This window comes from Pseudogymnoascus destructans, assembly GCF_001641265.1.
Source record: "Pseudogymnoascus destructans isolate 20631-21 unplaced genomic scaffold scaffold_24, whole genome shotgun sequence".
Taxonomy (NCBI): Eukaryota; Fungi; Ascomycota; class Leotiomycetes; order Thelebolales; family Thelebolaceae; genus Pseudogymnoascus; species Pseudogymnoascus destructans.
The window spans coordinates 447,898-464,876 of record NW_020167543.1 but is presented as its reverse complement, the minus strand read 5'-3'; the positions used below and the strand labels follow the sequence as shown (position 1 = coordinate 464,876).

Sequence of the window (16,979 nt, the reverse complement as noted above, 5' to 3'; positions counted from 1 at the left end):
GACAGCCACAGCAAGCAAATGTACCTTTCCTCCCACGTCCACTCTTTCTCTCTTTCTCTCCCTCCCCTGCATCCTTGGCCCCCTCAGCCTTCTCAACAGCATTAAGCAGCAACTCCAGATTCTTCGTCTCTGCCCCAATGAACCTTACCACGACCTTCTCTCCCCGGATCTTACAAAACGTATACAGCAGCCTGCAAATCGCCTGAGAAACGTCACGAGCTGTGGACGCTTCGCGCCCTTCTTCCGCAGCGGTGCGCGCAAGTATACCAGTAGTGCGTCCGCTAGCACGGGCAGGAAGCGGCCCAGGTGCAGGTCAAGCAGCTGGGGGAGCTCTTGGAAGGGCTCAAGCTAGATACAAGAGTCAGCTAGCTGGGGATAGCTTGGTGGGTGAAGGGGGGTTACCAGGCCGGCGAGGCGGTCAGCTTCGCGCGCGCGCACGTTGCGGCGGACCTTTGGGGTGCCATCTGCCGTGGTGCGGTAGAGAAAGGGGTGAAGAAAGAGTTCGAAGTCGGCGATGAAGGTGGAGCTTAGCTTTTGGAGCTTAATATCTCTGTCGTCCTCTGCGGCATCCATTTTTGGGAACTGGATGGGCTCCGGCGGATATAGCTAGGGGTTTCTTGAAGCTATCTTGTTGTCATAGTGCTGGGGAGTGTTGGTGGGGTCGAGGTTGGTGGGGTTGAGGTTGGAGGCCTTGTGCCAAACCTTAAATCGACGGGTCAATTAATTTAGATTTTAGTGGGGTAATCGTCGGGACCGACCCTATGCAATAGGGTCGGGGTAAGCAAAGAGCGTTCGCGGAAGCAAACGCCGTTCGCAACCACAAAAATTTGTAGGTACCATTACATAGTAATTTATATAAAAAGATAACTTACTTCAATTGAACAACTACTCGTAATTCTCATATCCATGCCACTCAAATTCGCTCCCACTCCCACTCCACTCCCACTCCCACTCTCACTTTCGCTCTCTGCCTCTGGATCCGGAATTGGGTCTTGGTTCTCTACAGGAATTGGCTTGCCAGCTTTTTGACAGGCTTTTACCCTCTTCTTCCGGAGGCGTTCTTGCTTCCGGGCTTCAACTCCTGCCCTATAGAGCTGCTTGCGGGCCTGGTTAGTAGCCTAACGGGCTATCCAGGCTTCTTTAGAAGCCTCTTTCTCCGCTGCTCGCTCTGCCTTTTTAGAATTGAGACGTTAAGCACTTGAAGTTGTCCGTGAGCTAATACTACTTCTGTGCGAACAACCTCGTGCATCCATATTTTTTATCACTTCTCTCGTCACTTCTGCGTCTGCCATCAATTCTCTGCAAAGCTGGATGGGATCATCGTGTACAAAGTACTGCCCAGTATACACCGCAGAGGACAGCCAGCACGAGTTATAGCCTACGAACACGGCGATACGGCTCATCGCGGTTTCATGGTTTGATGTGGTGCACACCTACAGGATAATCAGTGATAGTTGGCTCCACTGGTCAACTGCCCCCCTTTTGATTATCTCCCAAGCGCTTTTCATAAGTACATCATTCGCTCCTATGCGGCGCTCTTTCCCTATCTATAACTCCCTCTCACCCCCTCGGCTCCCTTCCCATATACACCTTTTAAATACTCCCTCCTCTCTTCCCCTCTACCCCCTATACAACCCCTTCCTCCCAATAACATCCTCCACCCCCTCCGTAACAACCCCGCCACCGTCTCCCCCGCCTTCACCCTCCTCCTAACCTCACTCGAACTTACCTCCCCCCCGCTAGCTTCCACCACCTCCATCCCCCCACCCATTCCCTCCTCCCCCCATTCCTCTCCATCTCCCCCACCTCCCAGACTCTCAATCCACCTCCTCTGCTCCCCCTCTTCCTCCTCCCCCCCAGCGCGCAAATGCACCCTCACGCCCCCCTCAAACAGTGGCCCTAACCCCGATAAACTAGGGGGATCGTAGTACCGCACCTCCAGCAGCCGTTTGAGCGTGTCGAAACCGAGGATGAAGACTTTCTTCGCACCCTCATACGTCGGTTCTTCTGCGATAAGGCGCGCTTTGTCAATGAAGAGGGCGTGGGGCGTGAGGGCGATGTTGACACCCTCCCCCTTCCTTTCCTCCCTCGCGCCCTGGTTCCCAACCACATCCCCAGCCAACACTCGCATCATCGTCACCCTATCCTCCCGCCCCGCTTCGACATTGGGTTTATCTGCGTTCGTCGTCGCTAGCAAGAGTAACTCGCGCCGTGGATGTGGGTACCTCCCCTCATCCTGTGAGAAATTGCTGAGCGCACGAGATGCAGGTGCGCAGTTGTTGGGGGGTTGAAAGAGGAGTCAAGGATGAAGAGGGTTTTTGGCTTTTTAGATGGTGGGGGAGGGGGTGTGAGGATTTGAAGCGGGGGAGGGAGAGGGGCATTGTTTGTTGTATATATATTGTATTGCAAAAAGCAGAGGGGGTAAGATATGAGGTGGTGAGAATGCGGGTGTGAAGACTGGGGAAGCTGCGCTGTGATACTCGAGACGCCATGTGCTCTAACCAGTGATGTTTCTCGCCCCATCAAGGCCAGAAATTGTTGTAAGCTCGGCCCCCACGAGCACGTGACGGCCAGAAACGCCGTGGCTGTTGGAGAAAGATGCCGGAGCCTGGGGAATACGGGCACTTTAGGCCCAGGAAATTGGGATTTTCCCAGGCTACCCGTCGGATTCTCCATTTGGGACTCGGGGTGGATTGGCATCGGGGTGATCGTAATACTATCCCCCCCCCTGAATGATTGTAACGACCCCCTATTTTGAAGTTTGTGGAAACCCACTTATAGCGATCGGTTTAGGTAAAAAGGCGTAAATAAGATGAGATCACTGGCAGAGGCCTTTTGACAAAATAGTAGATGGTGACAATCATTCAGGGGGGGGGATAGTAGAGCGCTTTAGCAGTAACCCTGTTTAGTGCTTACTGTAGTCCACTGTAAGGCCTAAATAGGCAATATAGAATGAGTTGGAATCGAGGCTTTGAAAAGTTGTGATCTTCGTGATTTTCGTGAGTTCACCTATGACATGACAAGGGAAATTACGAAACCAGGAGGTTTCTCCCCCACCGCAGAAAACCCTAGTACATAGGTTTACGCCCATGCATATATGCAAATCAGTGCAAATGCTTTCCACCACGAGATTATGCGAAGCGACTCCGAGTTTTTTCAGACTAGCATCTACGAAATCGATCAGATCATTCATGAAAAGGAATTGGATGAGGATGCAGAAACACTTCACCTCATCCAACAGAAACTCCCGCATATGCACCGAAGCTCTGCCGATGTCTTTTCAAAGTCGGAATCAGACCGGATCCCTCTGCACCGCATATATGACCATAAGATACAGCTCGAAGCTCCTTTACCAAACGCCTTCTCCCCGCTATACCGACAAGGCACCGAAGAGCTTAAGGCTACCAAGCAATACCTGCTGGAAAACCTGGAAAAGGGATTCATCGTCAACAGCAACAGCCCCTTCGCGTCCCCTATCTTATTCGTAAAGAAAGCGGATGGCAAATTAAGATTTTGCATCGATTACCGGAAGTTAAATGGCCTCACCCGGAATGATCCCTACCCCATCCCGTGTATCAACGAACTACTAGGACGGCTGTCGAAAGCCAAAATCTTCACGAAGCTAGATATTAGACAAGCCTTCCATCGTATACGGATGCACCCCGACTCAGAAGAGTACACTACCTTTCAGACTCGCTATGGAACTTACAAATGCAAAGTGTTGCCGTTTGGCCTGACGAATGGTCCCGCAACCTATCAGCGGTATATGAATGACGTCCTGATGCAATATTTAGATGATTTCTGTACCGCATACTTAGACGACATCCTAATCTATTCAGAGGACCCTACGGAACACATAGAGCATGTGCATAAGGTCCTACAGCGTCTACAAGAAGCTGGACTCCAGGCAGATATACAAAAATGCGAGTTTAACGTTACTAGGACCAAGTACTTAGGATACATCCTGACTACTTCCGGTGTCGAAGCAGACCCTGACAAAATTGAACCACTTCATAACTGGATCCGACCGACCACGGTTACGGGTGTGAAATCCTACCTAGGATTCTGTGGGTTCTACCGACAATTCATTCGGGATTTCAGCAAGATAGCCAATGTTACGATATCAAGTGCGCCTTGCAGCTCGAGTGGGGGTTCAGGGGTGTGGGGAGCTTTCCGGGGTTGGAGCGAAGTTTTCAGTTGTGGAGTGAATTCTCAGAACTGGTCTCGCTAAAGAGAATTCACTCCACAACAACATAGCTGTATATAGATCGAGCCACTGCTCGAGTGCTCCTCTTCTCTTTCCTTTCTTCTCTAGATTGAGTTTAATTCATAATACCCAACTGGCGCCCTATGCCTTGGTGAACCGTGACAGCCAAGCCCCTCACTACTATCACTAGTCCTTCGGAGCCGTTCCTGTGGACAGCTGAATGCGAGGCTGCTTTCAAAGAGTTGCGGTGATAACTCCTAACTGTACAGGCACTTCACCACTTCAACCCCGAATTGCCTACGAAGCTGGAAACAGACTCCTGCGATGGGGTCGTAGCCAGTGTCCTGTCCCAAGAACACCCTGACAAGTGATGGTACCCCGTAAGCTTCTACAGTCACGTCTATCCGGACATGAGATCAACTGGGAGATCCACGACAAGGAACTATTCGCAATTGTGAAGCCTTCGCAAAATGGAGGCCCGAGTTGGCCTCGGTACAACACCAAGTCGATGTCTACACTGATCACCGCTCGCTGGAATACTTCATGTCAACTAAAGTTCTCACCGTGAAGCAGGTTCAGTGGATGGAACTACTCTCCAACTTCAACTTCTGCATTACGTACACCGCGGGCAAGAATAACCAGAAGGCAGATATTCTAAGTGTCATACTGACATTCGTTGCACTCAGTTTGCTTCAAACTCAAGAGCAAACTTGGAAATCTCCTCCTCAAACCTACAAGTCACTATACATATTTTGGCTTATCACACCAACAACAAGAGCAATACTACTCAACGATTGCTACAACCATCTATGATTCATTACACGTCATCGCTCCTTAGTTACTGGGCCGATATTACCACATAGCATATCTCTACAACCCTCTATGATTCATTACATGACATCACTCATACTACCACATGACATATCTCTACCAACTAGAGGCCTAGGAGCATGAACGATAGCTACGAACCTCTATGATTCATTACATGTCATCGCTCTTTAGTTACCCACAAGATTGGTTAAGTTATGACATAATTTGTCTATGACATAATTTGTCTATGACATAATTTGTCTATGACATAATTTGTCTATAGGGGTACTCTGACCTTGGACCTCCTTTTACTTCCTATAGGCTACGAACCTAAGAGATGGTTCTATGGGATTCTCTTACGTCGACTACAGTTACAAAGCCTGGTAAGTCATGGAAAGTCTTGGAATATGAGAGAACTACACTCCTTTAGCATAAATAGGATTGCCCTTTCCTTAAGAAAGGGCAAGCAGACAATACAGTAAATCGACTATCACATACTTCCATGTCTTTTCCAAGCTTCCAAGCATTCATCTTGTTACTCCTTGTTTCTGAAAAGTCAGTGAGGTGTTAACCTCTGACTTACCCCTGAGTTCCCAGACTCAACATTTGTTGCAACTTGTCTGAACCACTTCACTACATCACACACCTGATTGCTGCGTTGTGGAATAGTCTAAGCTACGACCCTTTGGCTCTGTTTTCTAAGACAGTGTGTTGTCTTAGTAAATTCATGCCTTCCTTGGGTGGCTAGATTCTCACATCTGGTGCACCCACCATTACACTAAGCTGAAGAGACCAAGACTTGGTAACGCAGCAGAAAGTCAAGCTTGATGTAGGGTGAGGGTATTGTTAGGTCCAAGCCGTCTGCACCCCCACATAAGCACCGAACTTGCTGAGAGCTACATAGCATCCATTAATTCGATGGCACCTCCAAGCCCCAGATGCCTTTCAATTTAATAGAGGTGCTATGTGCAGACAATCAAAAGTCGTTTACCGAGACTCGTGCGAAACAACCCCTACCGGATGGATTCACGATGAACGACCAGCTCCTCCTGTACAAAGGCCGCCTATGTGTGAATCGCCACACTGACCTATTTACGAAACTGATCCGAGAAGCGCATGACCAAGTGTCGTCAGCACATCCAAGTGGAAGGAAAACCTAACAATTGCTCGCTCCAAAGTATCATTGGGTCGGGATGGAAGCGGACTGTTTACGGTATGTATGAAACTGTGTAACATGCCGGCTTTCTCACACCAATGTCACTAAGCAACAAGGATTCCTACACCCGCTGCCCGTACCCGAATATCCTATGCAACACCTCACCATGGACTTCAAGGAGTTCCCAAGGGACAAGCATGGATACGACAGCATCTTGGTGTTTATGGACCGACTCGGAAAGAGTTTGGTAACCATACCTTGCTACAAAATCACAACTGCCCGGAAAATGGCACAATTGTTCATCGAATGGATATACCGATTCGGACACACTCCGGAGTCAATTGTAAGTGACCGCGGACCCAAATTTGTATCATCCTTTTGGCAGGCCAAAGAAAAAGCCAAGATGGCTGACCGAAACCCAGAAGACTATGAGTCTATAAATGAGAAAACAACCTTGGCAGATGAGTCTGAGAAGAGAGATGAACTTCAAGATGACTTCCTCGAAGCCCAAGAAGATTTCAAGAGGATGGGCAAAACAGCTCAAGAAAGACACCAGTCTATACTATCAAATGGCCACCAGATGAGGAATTGGAATGTCAACACCTACACTGAATTCCAAAAGCTGTCACCTAGCAGCCAAGAGTACGCCTGGTCAATGTTGAAAGCCATTATGAAGGACTACCTCATCATCGGTCAAGCTTCTGATGCTACTATTGCAGAGCGAAATGATGCTATTCTACAGCTCCAAGAAGAAATCAAGACAAGGATGAAAAGATTACTGAACTGCAAGGCATTCAAAAATATCTTGAGAATACAGCTCCTATTCGCAATGCAGCACCTCGCCAGTCTGCTCGCATTCCGGATCCTCCTATTCTTACGGATGGGATTGAACCAGCTTTTGAAGACTGGGTTGTGAAGATCCGACTCAAGCTGGAAGCCAACATCGACCACTTCCCAAATGACAAGATGCAGATGAGTTATCTCCAAAGCAGACTAGTAGGACTCGCAGTTCATCATGTGAACCCAAGGCTTCGCATTACCTCACCAAACATGCTTCAGTCAGCAGAAGAAATCCTCCAACTCCTCGAGAAAGTGTTTAGCGACCCCGATAGGAGACACACTGCACAAACTGAGTAATACCAAGGCAAGAATACCTTCACAACATTCTGGGCTGAATTCCAGAGACTCACTGCAGAGCTGGACTACTTAGAAGAGACCTTGCTTGACGATCTCTGATTTAAAATCAACCAAGGCATGCAGAAAGCCCTTGTTGCAGAAGTGGGAGCTACCACCCTAGATGAATTCGCGAAGAAATGCATGCTTGTGGACCAAAACCTATAGAGAATTCAAGAAAAGGAGAAGAGAATGAAGCCACAGCCGTTCGCCTACCAGAAGCAGAGTGGCCAGAGCCCTACTGCTAGTACTGCTGTTGAAATAGTGGCACCACAGAAGAAGATCTACCGCTCTCCCCACCAAGATCCTGAGAAAGAATCACTCATGAAGCTTGGCAAATGCTTCCATTGCCACGAAAGCGGCCATCATGCTCATGACTGCCCTCAGAGACAGAAAGGCAGACTCAATGAGATCTCTGATACTGAGGATCCTACCCAGTATGAGCCGGGAAAAGAATAGCCTCTAGAAAAGACGTCGCTAGAGGTTCTACAGCAAGAATTGCCTCCTCTGCCTCGTCATTATCCCATTTCGACTATGACACTCCATTCTTAGCTACCTGCAGAATAGTAAGGAATCAAATTGTCATGCAAGCCTTAATGGATAGCGGTGCAACAGGTGGAAGCTTTGTGAATGCTGTTGACGCAAAACGAATTTGTGAAATTGAGAACATCTCTCCTATCCAACTTATAAAACCAAAGAACATCGAAGGATTTAATGCAGTTGCAGCACCTACAGTTATGCATGCTATATACCCTCGACTACAAATTGGAGATCACGTTGAAACTCTATGCCCTCTATTCATTACTACTCTTGGGAAACATTCTATCATTCTTGGGAAAGCTTGGATGAAGCAGCATGGAGTCATACTCAATATGGTAAATGACCAAGTCATCTTTACAAAGGGTCACTGCCAGCACACTACACCAACAGACACTTTAAGAAAACTACAAGTCCCCAAGTTGAGAAGGAAATGCAAGATAAAGAAGCTCCGAAGCCAGCCCTCCAACCTCATTATAAGAACAAGAACAAATGCACTGTTACAATGATTGGAGCTGCACCATTCAATATGCTTCGGAAGCAGAAAGAAGCTAAGGTTTTTGCAGTATCATTTAAAGATATACTCGCTGAACAAGCAAAGGAGGAATCGAAAGAAATCGACCCAAAACTGATCCTACCAAAGGAGTTCCATAAATATCTCGATGTGTTCTCAAAACAGGCTGCAGACAAGCTCCCGCCTTACAGATATGCAGACCATCACATTGTGTTAGAAGGGACCTCGAAACTAGGGCATGCACCACTCTATAACATGTCTCGATAAGAGCTTGATCTTGTGAAGAAATACATGGAGGACAATCTTACCAAAGGATTCATCGAAGCTAGCAAAGCACCATTTGCCTCACCTGTGTTATTTGTACGCAAACCAGGAGGTGGACTTCGATTTTGCATAGACTACCGTAAACTAAATGCGATCACAAGGAAAGACTCATACCCACTTCCCCTCATTGATGAAACATTGGCTCAAATCACGGGTGCCAAATATCTTACAAAGATTGATATTAGACATGCCTTTATTCCAACGATATATGAATGAAACATTAATGGAATACATAAACAAATTCGTCACTGCATACATGGATGATCTTCTTGTCTATAGCACAAGTAAGGAGGAACATGTTAAGCATGTCAAAATGGTTCTACAAAAGCTTCGAGAAGCAGGACTACAAGCAGATATAGCAAAATGCGAATTCTTCGTTCAAGAGACAAAATTCTTAGGACTCATCATTGGAGTTAATGGAATTCGCATGGATCCTGGAAAGGTGAACACTATACTCGATTGGAAAGCACCAAAAACATTACGGACACGCAAGCTTTTATCGGATTCTGTTGTAATAGTCACATGATCTCACGTGATCTCCGTACGGATTATCGGTAAAGCCAAGTATAGGTTACATAGTCAGGAATACATACATTTATTACTCAACAGTTATGAGCCCGGAGCACATCGAGGTCGCATTTTGAACGTCTTCGAACATCGTACAGCCCTCAAACCCCTCCTAGGAGTCGATCACCATCATAATGGCAACCCTACAGAAGGTGGGGGTGGTCCTCACCAACCAAAAAGACTGGGATGAGTGGCTAGAGACGATTAAGACAGCTTCAATGAAGACAGGAGTGTGGGGTTATATTAATCCAGAATTAGATGACCCCCCTATCCTTGTACCACCTGTTAGGCCAGTTCCTAACTTTCGTACAGACTGCAGCTCAGGCCGGTAGTGGTGTGGTCCCTCAGACTACTCCACGGGTGTCAACAAGAGCAACATCAAGTCAGACAGCCCAACCATCAATCAAAGCCTCTCAACCAATCGTACCAATTACGTACGGATATCTCACAGACGACCAGAAGGAAGAGCTTCGAAACCTACAAGCGGACTTCCAATATGATCGAAAAATATGGGAGAAACAGGAGGAAGCAATTCAGGGGCTACGGTCTAAGATCCAAGAAACTATTAGACGGGACTTCCTACCATACACATACAATTGGTGATACTCCATACGAAATGCTAGTAAGGCTTAAGGAGCGGTTTGCACCAACTACACGAGCTAGGCTTGAGGAATGGAGGAGTGAGTGGGCAAAAGCATCCAAAATACAAAGAGGAGTAGGCCTTGAAGAGTGGCTCCTAAAATGGGAGACCCTCTACACACAAGGCAGTACGCTCCAAGCACCAGAGGTTATTGACCCTCACGATGCGATATATTACTTCCTCAAAGCAATAGGACCCTGCGAATTTTGAGGCCCATGGACATTCAAACTCAACAAAGGGACAAAGGAATATGAGTTTGAGGAGGTCGTATGGACTTATCGAATCAACCAGAGACAGGTAAAATATGACCAGAAGTCTCGGGGGGAACATGGAGTTTTCGCAACACAAGAAGGCAATAATGAGACATCTGCTACCCTTCAGAACCGTATGAACAACCTACAACAAGGACAACAGGGTTGGAATAACGGGAAGAAGAACAAGGAGCCCCGAACAGATTGCCCTTGTGGCTCTATCCATAAGTGGAGGGACTGCTTATATGTCATGAAGTCGAAGCGTACGAAGTCATGGAAGCCAAACCGAGACATTGAAGCTAAAGTTGATGCCTACATAAGTGAAAAGCCAGGCTTTCAATACTGCATTCAAAGGGCAATAGACCAGGACAAGGTGAACGGAGGACAAACCCGTATGAACCAGGATCTACCTGTTTCCTTTGCAACAGCCTTCCAAGTCACTCAAGGTCTTACCCTCTCAACCTATGAGCTTGCAAGGAGCACAATCCTTGATTCTGGAGCTACAATTCATGTCTGTAATGACCGTACGAGGTTCTACAACCTAAAGGAATGTGAGGATGGAAACTACCTCTTAGCTGGAGACCAGAGAGTAAGGATTGAAGGGTTCAGGTCCGTGGACATCAAAGTCCAGGTTGGAAAGGACACAAAGTCTGTACGAACCATAACACTCCAAGAAACAGCCCTCGTTTCCTCATTCCACACCTCTGTTGCATCCTTAAAATGATTCATCCAAAAGGGAGTCCATTGGAATACAGCTACAGAAGGACTCACGTACGAAGGAAAGCCATTCTGCAACACTCCAGTTATCCATGGACAATGGGTCCTTGAATATATTAAGAATGACAATACAAAAGTCCTTCAAAACACAGCCCTATCAACGACTCAAGTGCACCAAGATGCTATTCTATCCTTGTACAGACCTCACAAAGACCTAACAGGCACTGCAAAGGAGTGGCATAATCGAATGGGCCACCTTAATCAAAACGCAATAAGGAAGCTCCAAGAGAAGACCCAAGGGGTTATTATCACAGACATGGATTCATATGACACTAACTGCAAAGTCTGCCGCCTTACCCATGCTACAAAAAGGATCTCCCGAAGATCTACACCACGGTCACAGATCCCTTATGAGAAGGTGCACCTAGACCTTATCAAAGATAAGGCAGGGAAGACTGTCCGCAAGCGAGTTCCTATTGCATTGAACTGGACCACGGAGCATGCGCTCATCTTCAAGGCGTTGAAAGATGCTGTGTGTCAGACATGTGTGATCGCTGGTAATGAAGATCTCCAATATCATTTGGCGACTGATGCCAGTAAGACCGGTTTAGGCGGGGTGCTCTATCAAATTGTCGACTCCAAGGAGTGTGTAGTAATGTTTCTCTCATACCAACTCACTGAGGCCCAGTCACGCTGGCACACAACAGAACGCGAGGGTTTCGCGGTATTCAAATGCGTTGAGGAAGCGAGCTGGCTTTTGCAAGGTTCCAAATTCCCGATCCGTGTTTACACTGATCATTCCGCGCTCCTAACTGTCTTGAAATCTGATGATCCGCACGGGAGAATTGCGCGGTGGCAGTTCTTTCTGTCGAGGTTCGACATTGAATATGTCCATGTTCCCGGTCGCGAGATGGCAGTGGCCGATGGCCTGAGCAGATACAACAAAGTCGCCATGTCCCCCAGGGAATCTGTCAACAGTCGCTTATCATTCTTTGATGTTGAATATGGGTCTGACGAGGAAGTTGATCTCCCTGTACTGGCTGCGGAAGTCCGACCACAACCGAAGTGGCTGCCCCAATATGCCCCCCTTGATCCCACCACGTTGGGCGCTCAGGACATTCTTAAAGGCTGGGAAGCCTGGGTTGATGATCCTTGGTATGGAGATGTGGTGAAGTACAAGGCTTTGAATGCATTCCCTCTTTATTGCGAGCTGAATCCATCTCAGCGGCGCCACCTCCGAAGACTTGCCATAAGGTTCATCCTTTGGGACTCTCCCGAGGGACCTCGCCTCATCTATGTTGAGAAGAATGGCGCGAAGTCCAGGTGCATTCAAGAGAACGGCATAGAAACTGAACTCCGAGTTCTCCACAACGTACATGGGCATTTTGCTTCTGGTATCCTTCGCAAAGAAGTTGTCGGCAAAGCCTACTGGCCGACCCGCATGCACGACATTGAACAATATTGTTGCTCTTGTCCAATGTGTCAAATGGTGGGCCCTCTGAGGCCGTCTGAGGGAATTACCCCGATCTTCGAGCTTATGCCGTGGGATATGCTCGGTATGGACTACATTGGTCCCATTTTCCCAGTCTCTAGGAATGGTAACCGGTACATAATCATTGGTGTGGACTATCAGTCCAGGTACGCGCTGGGAGACCCGACCGCAGCAGCTGACTCCGCGTCCACCATACGTTTTCTTGACCGACGCATTGTGACCCCGTTTGGTTCTCCACTTACACTCTACACGGATAATGGATCCCATTTTACGTCGCCCGCTGTGCGCCAGTACTGTGACAGCGAGGGCATTCGGATGGTGCATGCCCCTCGGTCCCATCCCGCATCAGTAGGACTCTCGGAGCAATTTGTTCAGTTAATCTTGTCCGTGTTCCGGAAAATTTTACAGACTCAACCAAGCCTACTCGAGCAATGGGACGAGCTGTTACCGCACGTCTTTAACGTCCTAAATACCAAGCAAGTGTCTGTTCATGGATTTTCTCCCGCAGAATTGCTCTTTGGTTTCCAGCCTCGCTTCACGCCAGAAGACATTGCTGTTGATCAAGCTATCCAGAGAGAGGTCATTTCTCGACCTGATTTTGTCCCTCGTTTCGATGAAACTCCAAATGTGTCTGCCGTTGCTATCCGTTTAGCCAAGATTGATGAGATGCGAGACACTGCCAATGCTATTCGATTGCGCCGTCAACTGCAACAAGGGGAGGCTTCGAAATCCGAACTTGAGCGCAAGCTCAAAATGAAGAAGGGCGATCTCGTCCTTCTCCGCCGCCTTGCTCAGGACAACAATCACTCTCACAAGATCGAACCAAGATGGCTCGGACCTTTCAGGATCTCCAAGCTGACACCCGAAAATAAGTCGGCATTTATTCAGGAAATACATTCTGGAATAATCAAGGGGAAATTCCATGTGAATGACTTGAAACCGTTTGTTATTCGCGAACAACATGGGACCCGGGATGAGCCTTGGCAAGACATAATGGCACGGAATGAGGACAATCGGCTCCGAGTCCAACGCAAACAGAAATTAGCAGATCAGGAGATTCGTCGACGTGCTGCCATCCAACGGGAAATGGGAATTCCATTCCACGACCCTGTTGAGGCCCCAGAGGAATACCAGCCACAGCATGATCCACCGTGGTGGGGAGAGTTCGTCCATTATCCTGCCGACACTGCTATGGAGGATGATCCCAACTACTGGCAGGGCCGGCAGTTGGACTTGAAACATTTGTGAGCACCACATGGTGCAGTGTGCCCTGGGATTCGGTGAGGAATCATGGGAATGTATAGGAGAAGTGTCGGGTGAGGAAATGTCGAAGGAGTAGCTGCAGTGCAGTTTGTGGGGAATGATGTGTATGTGAGCAGGTCTCAAATGTGTATATTATTATCACCTGTATTTAACAAAAGAAGCGTGTGCCATGTGCGCAAGTGCGGAAGACGAGCCATAGGGCGTTTAGGCAGTGAAGGCACTTCGGTGCCTCATTGGTGTATGTATTTCTTTCTTTTCTTTTTGTCGCAGAGTATTGTTGTCAAAGATATGATAGCGGATGATATCCGCTGGTTTGGTGGGAGTGTCGGGTGAGTGGTGTATGTAGAAGAATCAGAGTAACATCCATCGTGATGTTGAGAATAGTGAGAAGGACGAGAGGGTGATGGAGGAGTGTCAGTCGGGTGATAGCAGACAAGTGTCAGAGAAGAAAGGAAAAGATGAAGGAATCAGTAATCTTGAGAAGTGTGCAACGGATGTGAGGGAATCGAAATTGTCGAGTCTCAGATCAAGTTGAAGCGCACCAGACAACCCCAATCCACCACCAACAACAACAAACACAGGCTCACGACACAACCTCAGTGCTGCAGTTCCAGCGACTGGTAAAGTGACCATTGTTCGATGCAGTTTGCGTTTTGACCTGCCAATCACCTACATCATCAAAGTTTCAACGGATTCACAACAACACGGATTGGAACACTCGGATCTGCTGGTTACAACCTCGGTTGAAGCCAGGGTTTCTTACACGGTGCACAACCTCATCCTTGCAACTGTTCTCTTGCAACAACCTCGCTCGCATTTTGCTCGCAACCTCGCTGGTACGACTTCACACGGAGAGTCTTCCACCGACTGTTTCATTTCGACAACGTCACTGCTACAGTCACGATGGATGCTGCCGATCTCAGCCAGGAACACGAGTCTACAGTGACAACCAACGATCCCACCACGCGGTCCAAAATTAAGCACCACGCGAAAAGAATGCTCATGGTGCTAAACAACCTGTCGTCCACATGGGCGAAGATCACTACAATGACCTGCGCCGAGAGAAAGGCATTCACTTCAATTAGCATCGAAGCTGAAACTCCGGGCACATCTACGATGGATTCCTTTGTGCAGCAGTGTCAAATCATGAGGGTTTGGATGGGAATACTCGAGAATCGGTTGCAATTAGCCGCCCATCTTCAGGGAAATCTTTCACAGGAAATGCATTCTGATGACCAGGAAGATGCCGACTACGTGCAAGAACTTCAACACCATTGGAAGAATGGTCTCCAACAAGAGAGGTTTAAGGAGATCTTTGGCCGCTGCGACATGACACCACAGGTGCGCTCATTGGCAGCACTCAGGGAGAAAGTTTGGAAGACCATGGTCAAGGCATCTGGGCGATCACTAGAAGTGGAACATGGCGATGCAGCGCAGTCTACCCAGTGTTACGGCTAGTAACATGATGTCATGGTTACAGGGCCAGGGCCTAGTAACGTGACGTGTGAGTCACATAACGTGACGTGTGAGTCACAGTGGGAAGCGGGGTAGGCTGCCATGTGACGGGGCTAATGGATAGTTGCAGAAACTAGTGGATATTGGATAGTTGAGCTATCCACGAACTATCCTGAATATCTAGCTATCCGCCAACTATCCAGATTACCCATGAGGCACGATGCCACTATATAAGTAGATAGTATTTCCTTAGATAGGAGCTTCGTGCTCAACTCAATACAGTATTTGTTATATACTAGTAACGTGTTACTTGGAAAGCCTTTGTGTCTAATCCCCTGCCTCCTCTGTCAAGTCAACCTTACGCAAGAAACCTCTGTGTCTTCTATCATTTAGAAGTCAGCGTTACACCAGCTGGGAGCGGTCGGCGTGAGCACAGAGAACCAGGAGATCGGTCCAGGTTCAGGGGAAAGTAGGGGTGAAGTCAGCACAGCACCGAAGTCACTCAGCATGGCGAACAAGTCACTTTCATCAACTCTAGCCGAGAGGACGTGGACATTTCAGAAAACATTGGAGACTGACGCGGGACCGGTATCAGTGCGGGCACGCATGGGAAAACGGAAATGGCCTGATATCGTCGAGGTTGACAAACCTGCCCAAGACATCAGAGCAGTAAAAAAACAGATGACGCGACCAGTTGTGCCGGACAATCAAGGAAAATCCCACGTTGCTGCTCTAGACGATGAAAATTCAAATTTTATCGCTGCAGGACCAAAGAAACCGAAGGACCAAAGGAAGAATCTGCACAAACCTGCACCATCGCAAGCAGAGAAAGAACTCATATTTCCTGCAATCGACCCGTCTATAATTCCGGAGAACGAGAGACTTGATGTCTTGGAAGTACTCCAACTCGGGAACAAGTTCATGCGAGCACCACCAAAGCAGAAAGGTGTAGTTCACGGAGTGACTGCGGGATACCTGCGCCACCAAGCAGCTCCGTACGCATACAGTTATCGAGGAAAGCTCAAAGCCGCATACTGGCCCTACCGGAAGGCGTGCAACAAGGATGGACAACAGATCTTGTCAGACGCCAGGATTCGACAGCTATGCTCAGGTCTCAATAAAGACCACGAACTACTCCCATCACGTATAACTCAAAAGGACGTGTCTACCAACGGGCACAGAAGGAGTACCTGGAGTCCCGGGATGCAGCATCAGGCAAATTCACAGTGAGAAAGACGACAGACGCTCCGGTTTTAAACCAATTTTCACAAGTGCAAGGACTAGCGGCCGCGATTCTCGACGAAAGAAACGAGTTTGCCCTCAAGAAGTTGACCGGAAAAGAAATTGGGACAATGAAGCTGAGCGCCGCAAGAAAAAATGTGGTGGCTCGAGAAGCACAAGCTCTTGAGGAACAAGCGCGCGGAATGCGAGCTCAGCAGCAAGTAACAGCCCTAGTGCGAAAGAATTTGAAACGCGAAGTTGCCCACGCGACGGAGAGGAAGGATCAACGGATTGAGGAATTGGAGTCAAGTCTCCAAGAAGTGGTTCACCATGCGCAGCAAGAGATCTCTGACGAAGTCATCAAGCGCGAGGCCGCCATGACTGAATTGGCTGAAGAAAATGCACTTTTACGATTGATGCTCGGCATGGGGGAATGACGGGCTGGAGTTATGGCTAGTGTTCCGAAGGATGGGGACAGAGTGATACAGGAGGGATGAGAGCATGGTTATTCAGCATGGATTTCGGTGATAGACAGTTTGAGAGGCATTGATTGTGGTCAGTTGAAGCTATTCGGAAGATTCAGATGGTGATTCGGGACCCAGTGGGGGTGAGTGTGAGGCAATTTCATACTTAGCATTAGTCAGCACATCAC

At 48.1% G+C, this 16,979-nt stretch overlaps 4 protein-coding genes across 4 annotated transcripts; 2 read left to right on the top strand and 2 right to left on the bottom strand.

Moving 5' to 3' along the window:
• Positions 1-144: 144 nt before the first annotated feature.
• Positions 145-676, bottom strand: VC83_08372 (uncharacterized protein; the record flags this gene model as incomplete). Its single annotated transcript, XM_024471924.1, has 2 exons — positions 403-676; positions 145-348 (listed from the first exon to the last, which is right to left on the bottom strand). Exons 1-2 carry the CDS (start codon positions 571-573, stop codon positions 145-147), a joined length of 375 nt encoding a protein of 124 aa, XP_024320789.1. The 5' UTR covers positions 574-676.
• Positions 677-1,543: 867 nt separating this feature from the next.
• Positions 1,544-2,134, bottom strand: VC83_08371 (uncharacterized protein; the record flags this gene model as incomplete). Its single annotated transcript, XM_024471923.1, has 1 exon — positions 1,544-2,134. One exon carries the CDS (start codon positions 2,132-2,134, stop codon positions 1,544-1,546), a length of 591 nt encoding a protein of 196 aa, XP_024320790.1.
• A 12,420-nt stretch (positions 2,135-14,554) lies between these two features.
• VC83_08370 (uncharacterized protein) lies at positions 14,555-15,109 on the top strand (the record flags this gene model as incomplete). Its single annotated transcript, XM_024471922.1, has 1 exon — positions 14,555-15,109. The coding sequence occupies one exon, from the start codon at positions 14,555-14,557 to the stop codon at positions 15,107-15,109; it is 555 nt and encodes a 184-aa protein (XP_024320791.1).
• Positions 15,110-15,378: 269 nt separating this feature from the next.
• VC83_08369 (uncharacterized protein) lies at positions 15,379-16,764 on the top strand (the record flags this gene model as incomplete). Its single annotated transcript, XM_024471921.1, has 2 exons — positions 15,379-16,217; positions 16,265-16,764. The coding sequence occupies exons 1-2, from the start codon at positions 15,614-15,616 to the stop codon at positions 16,762-16,764; spliced, it is 1,104 nt and encodes a 367-aa protein (XP_024320770.1). The 5' UTR covers positions 15,379-15,613.
• Between the last annotated feature and the right edge of the window lie 215 nt (positions 16,765-16,979).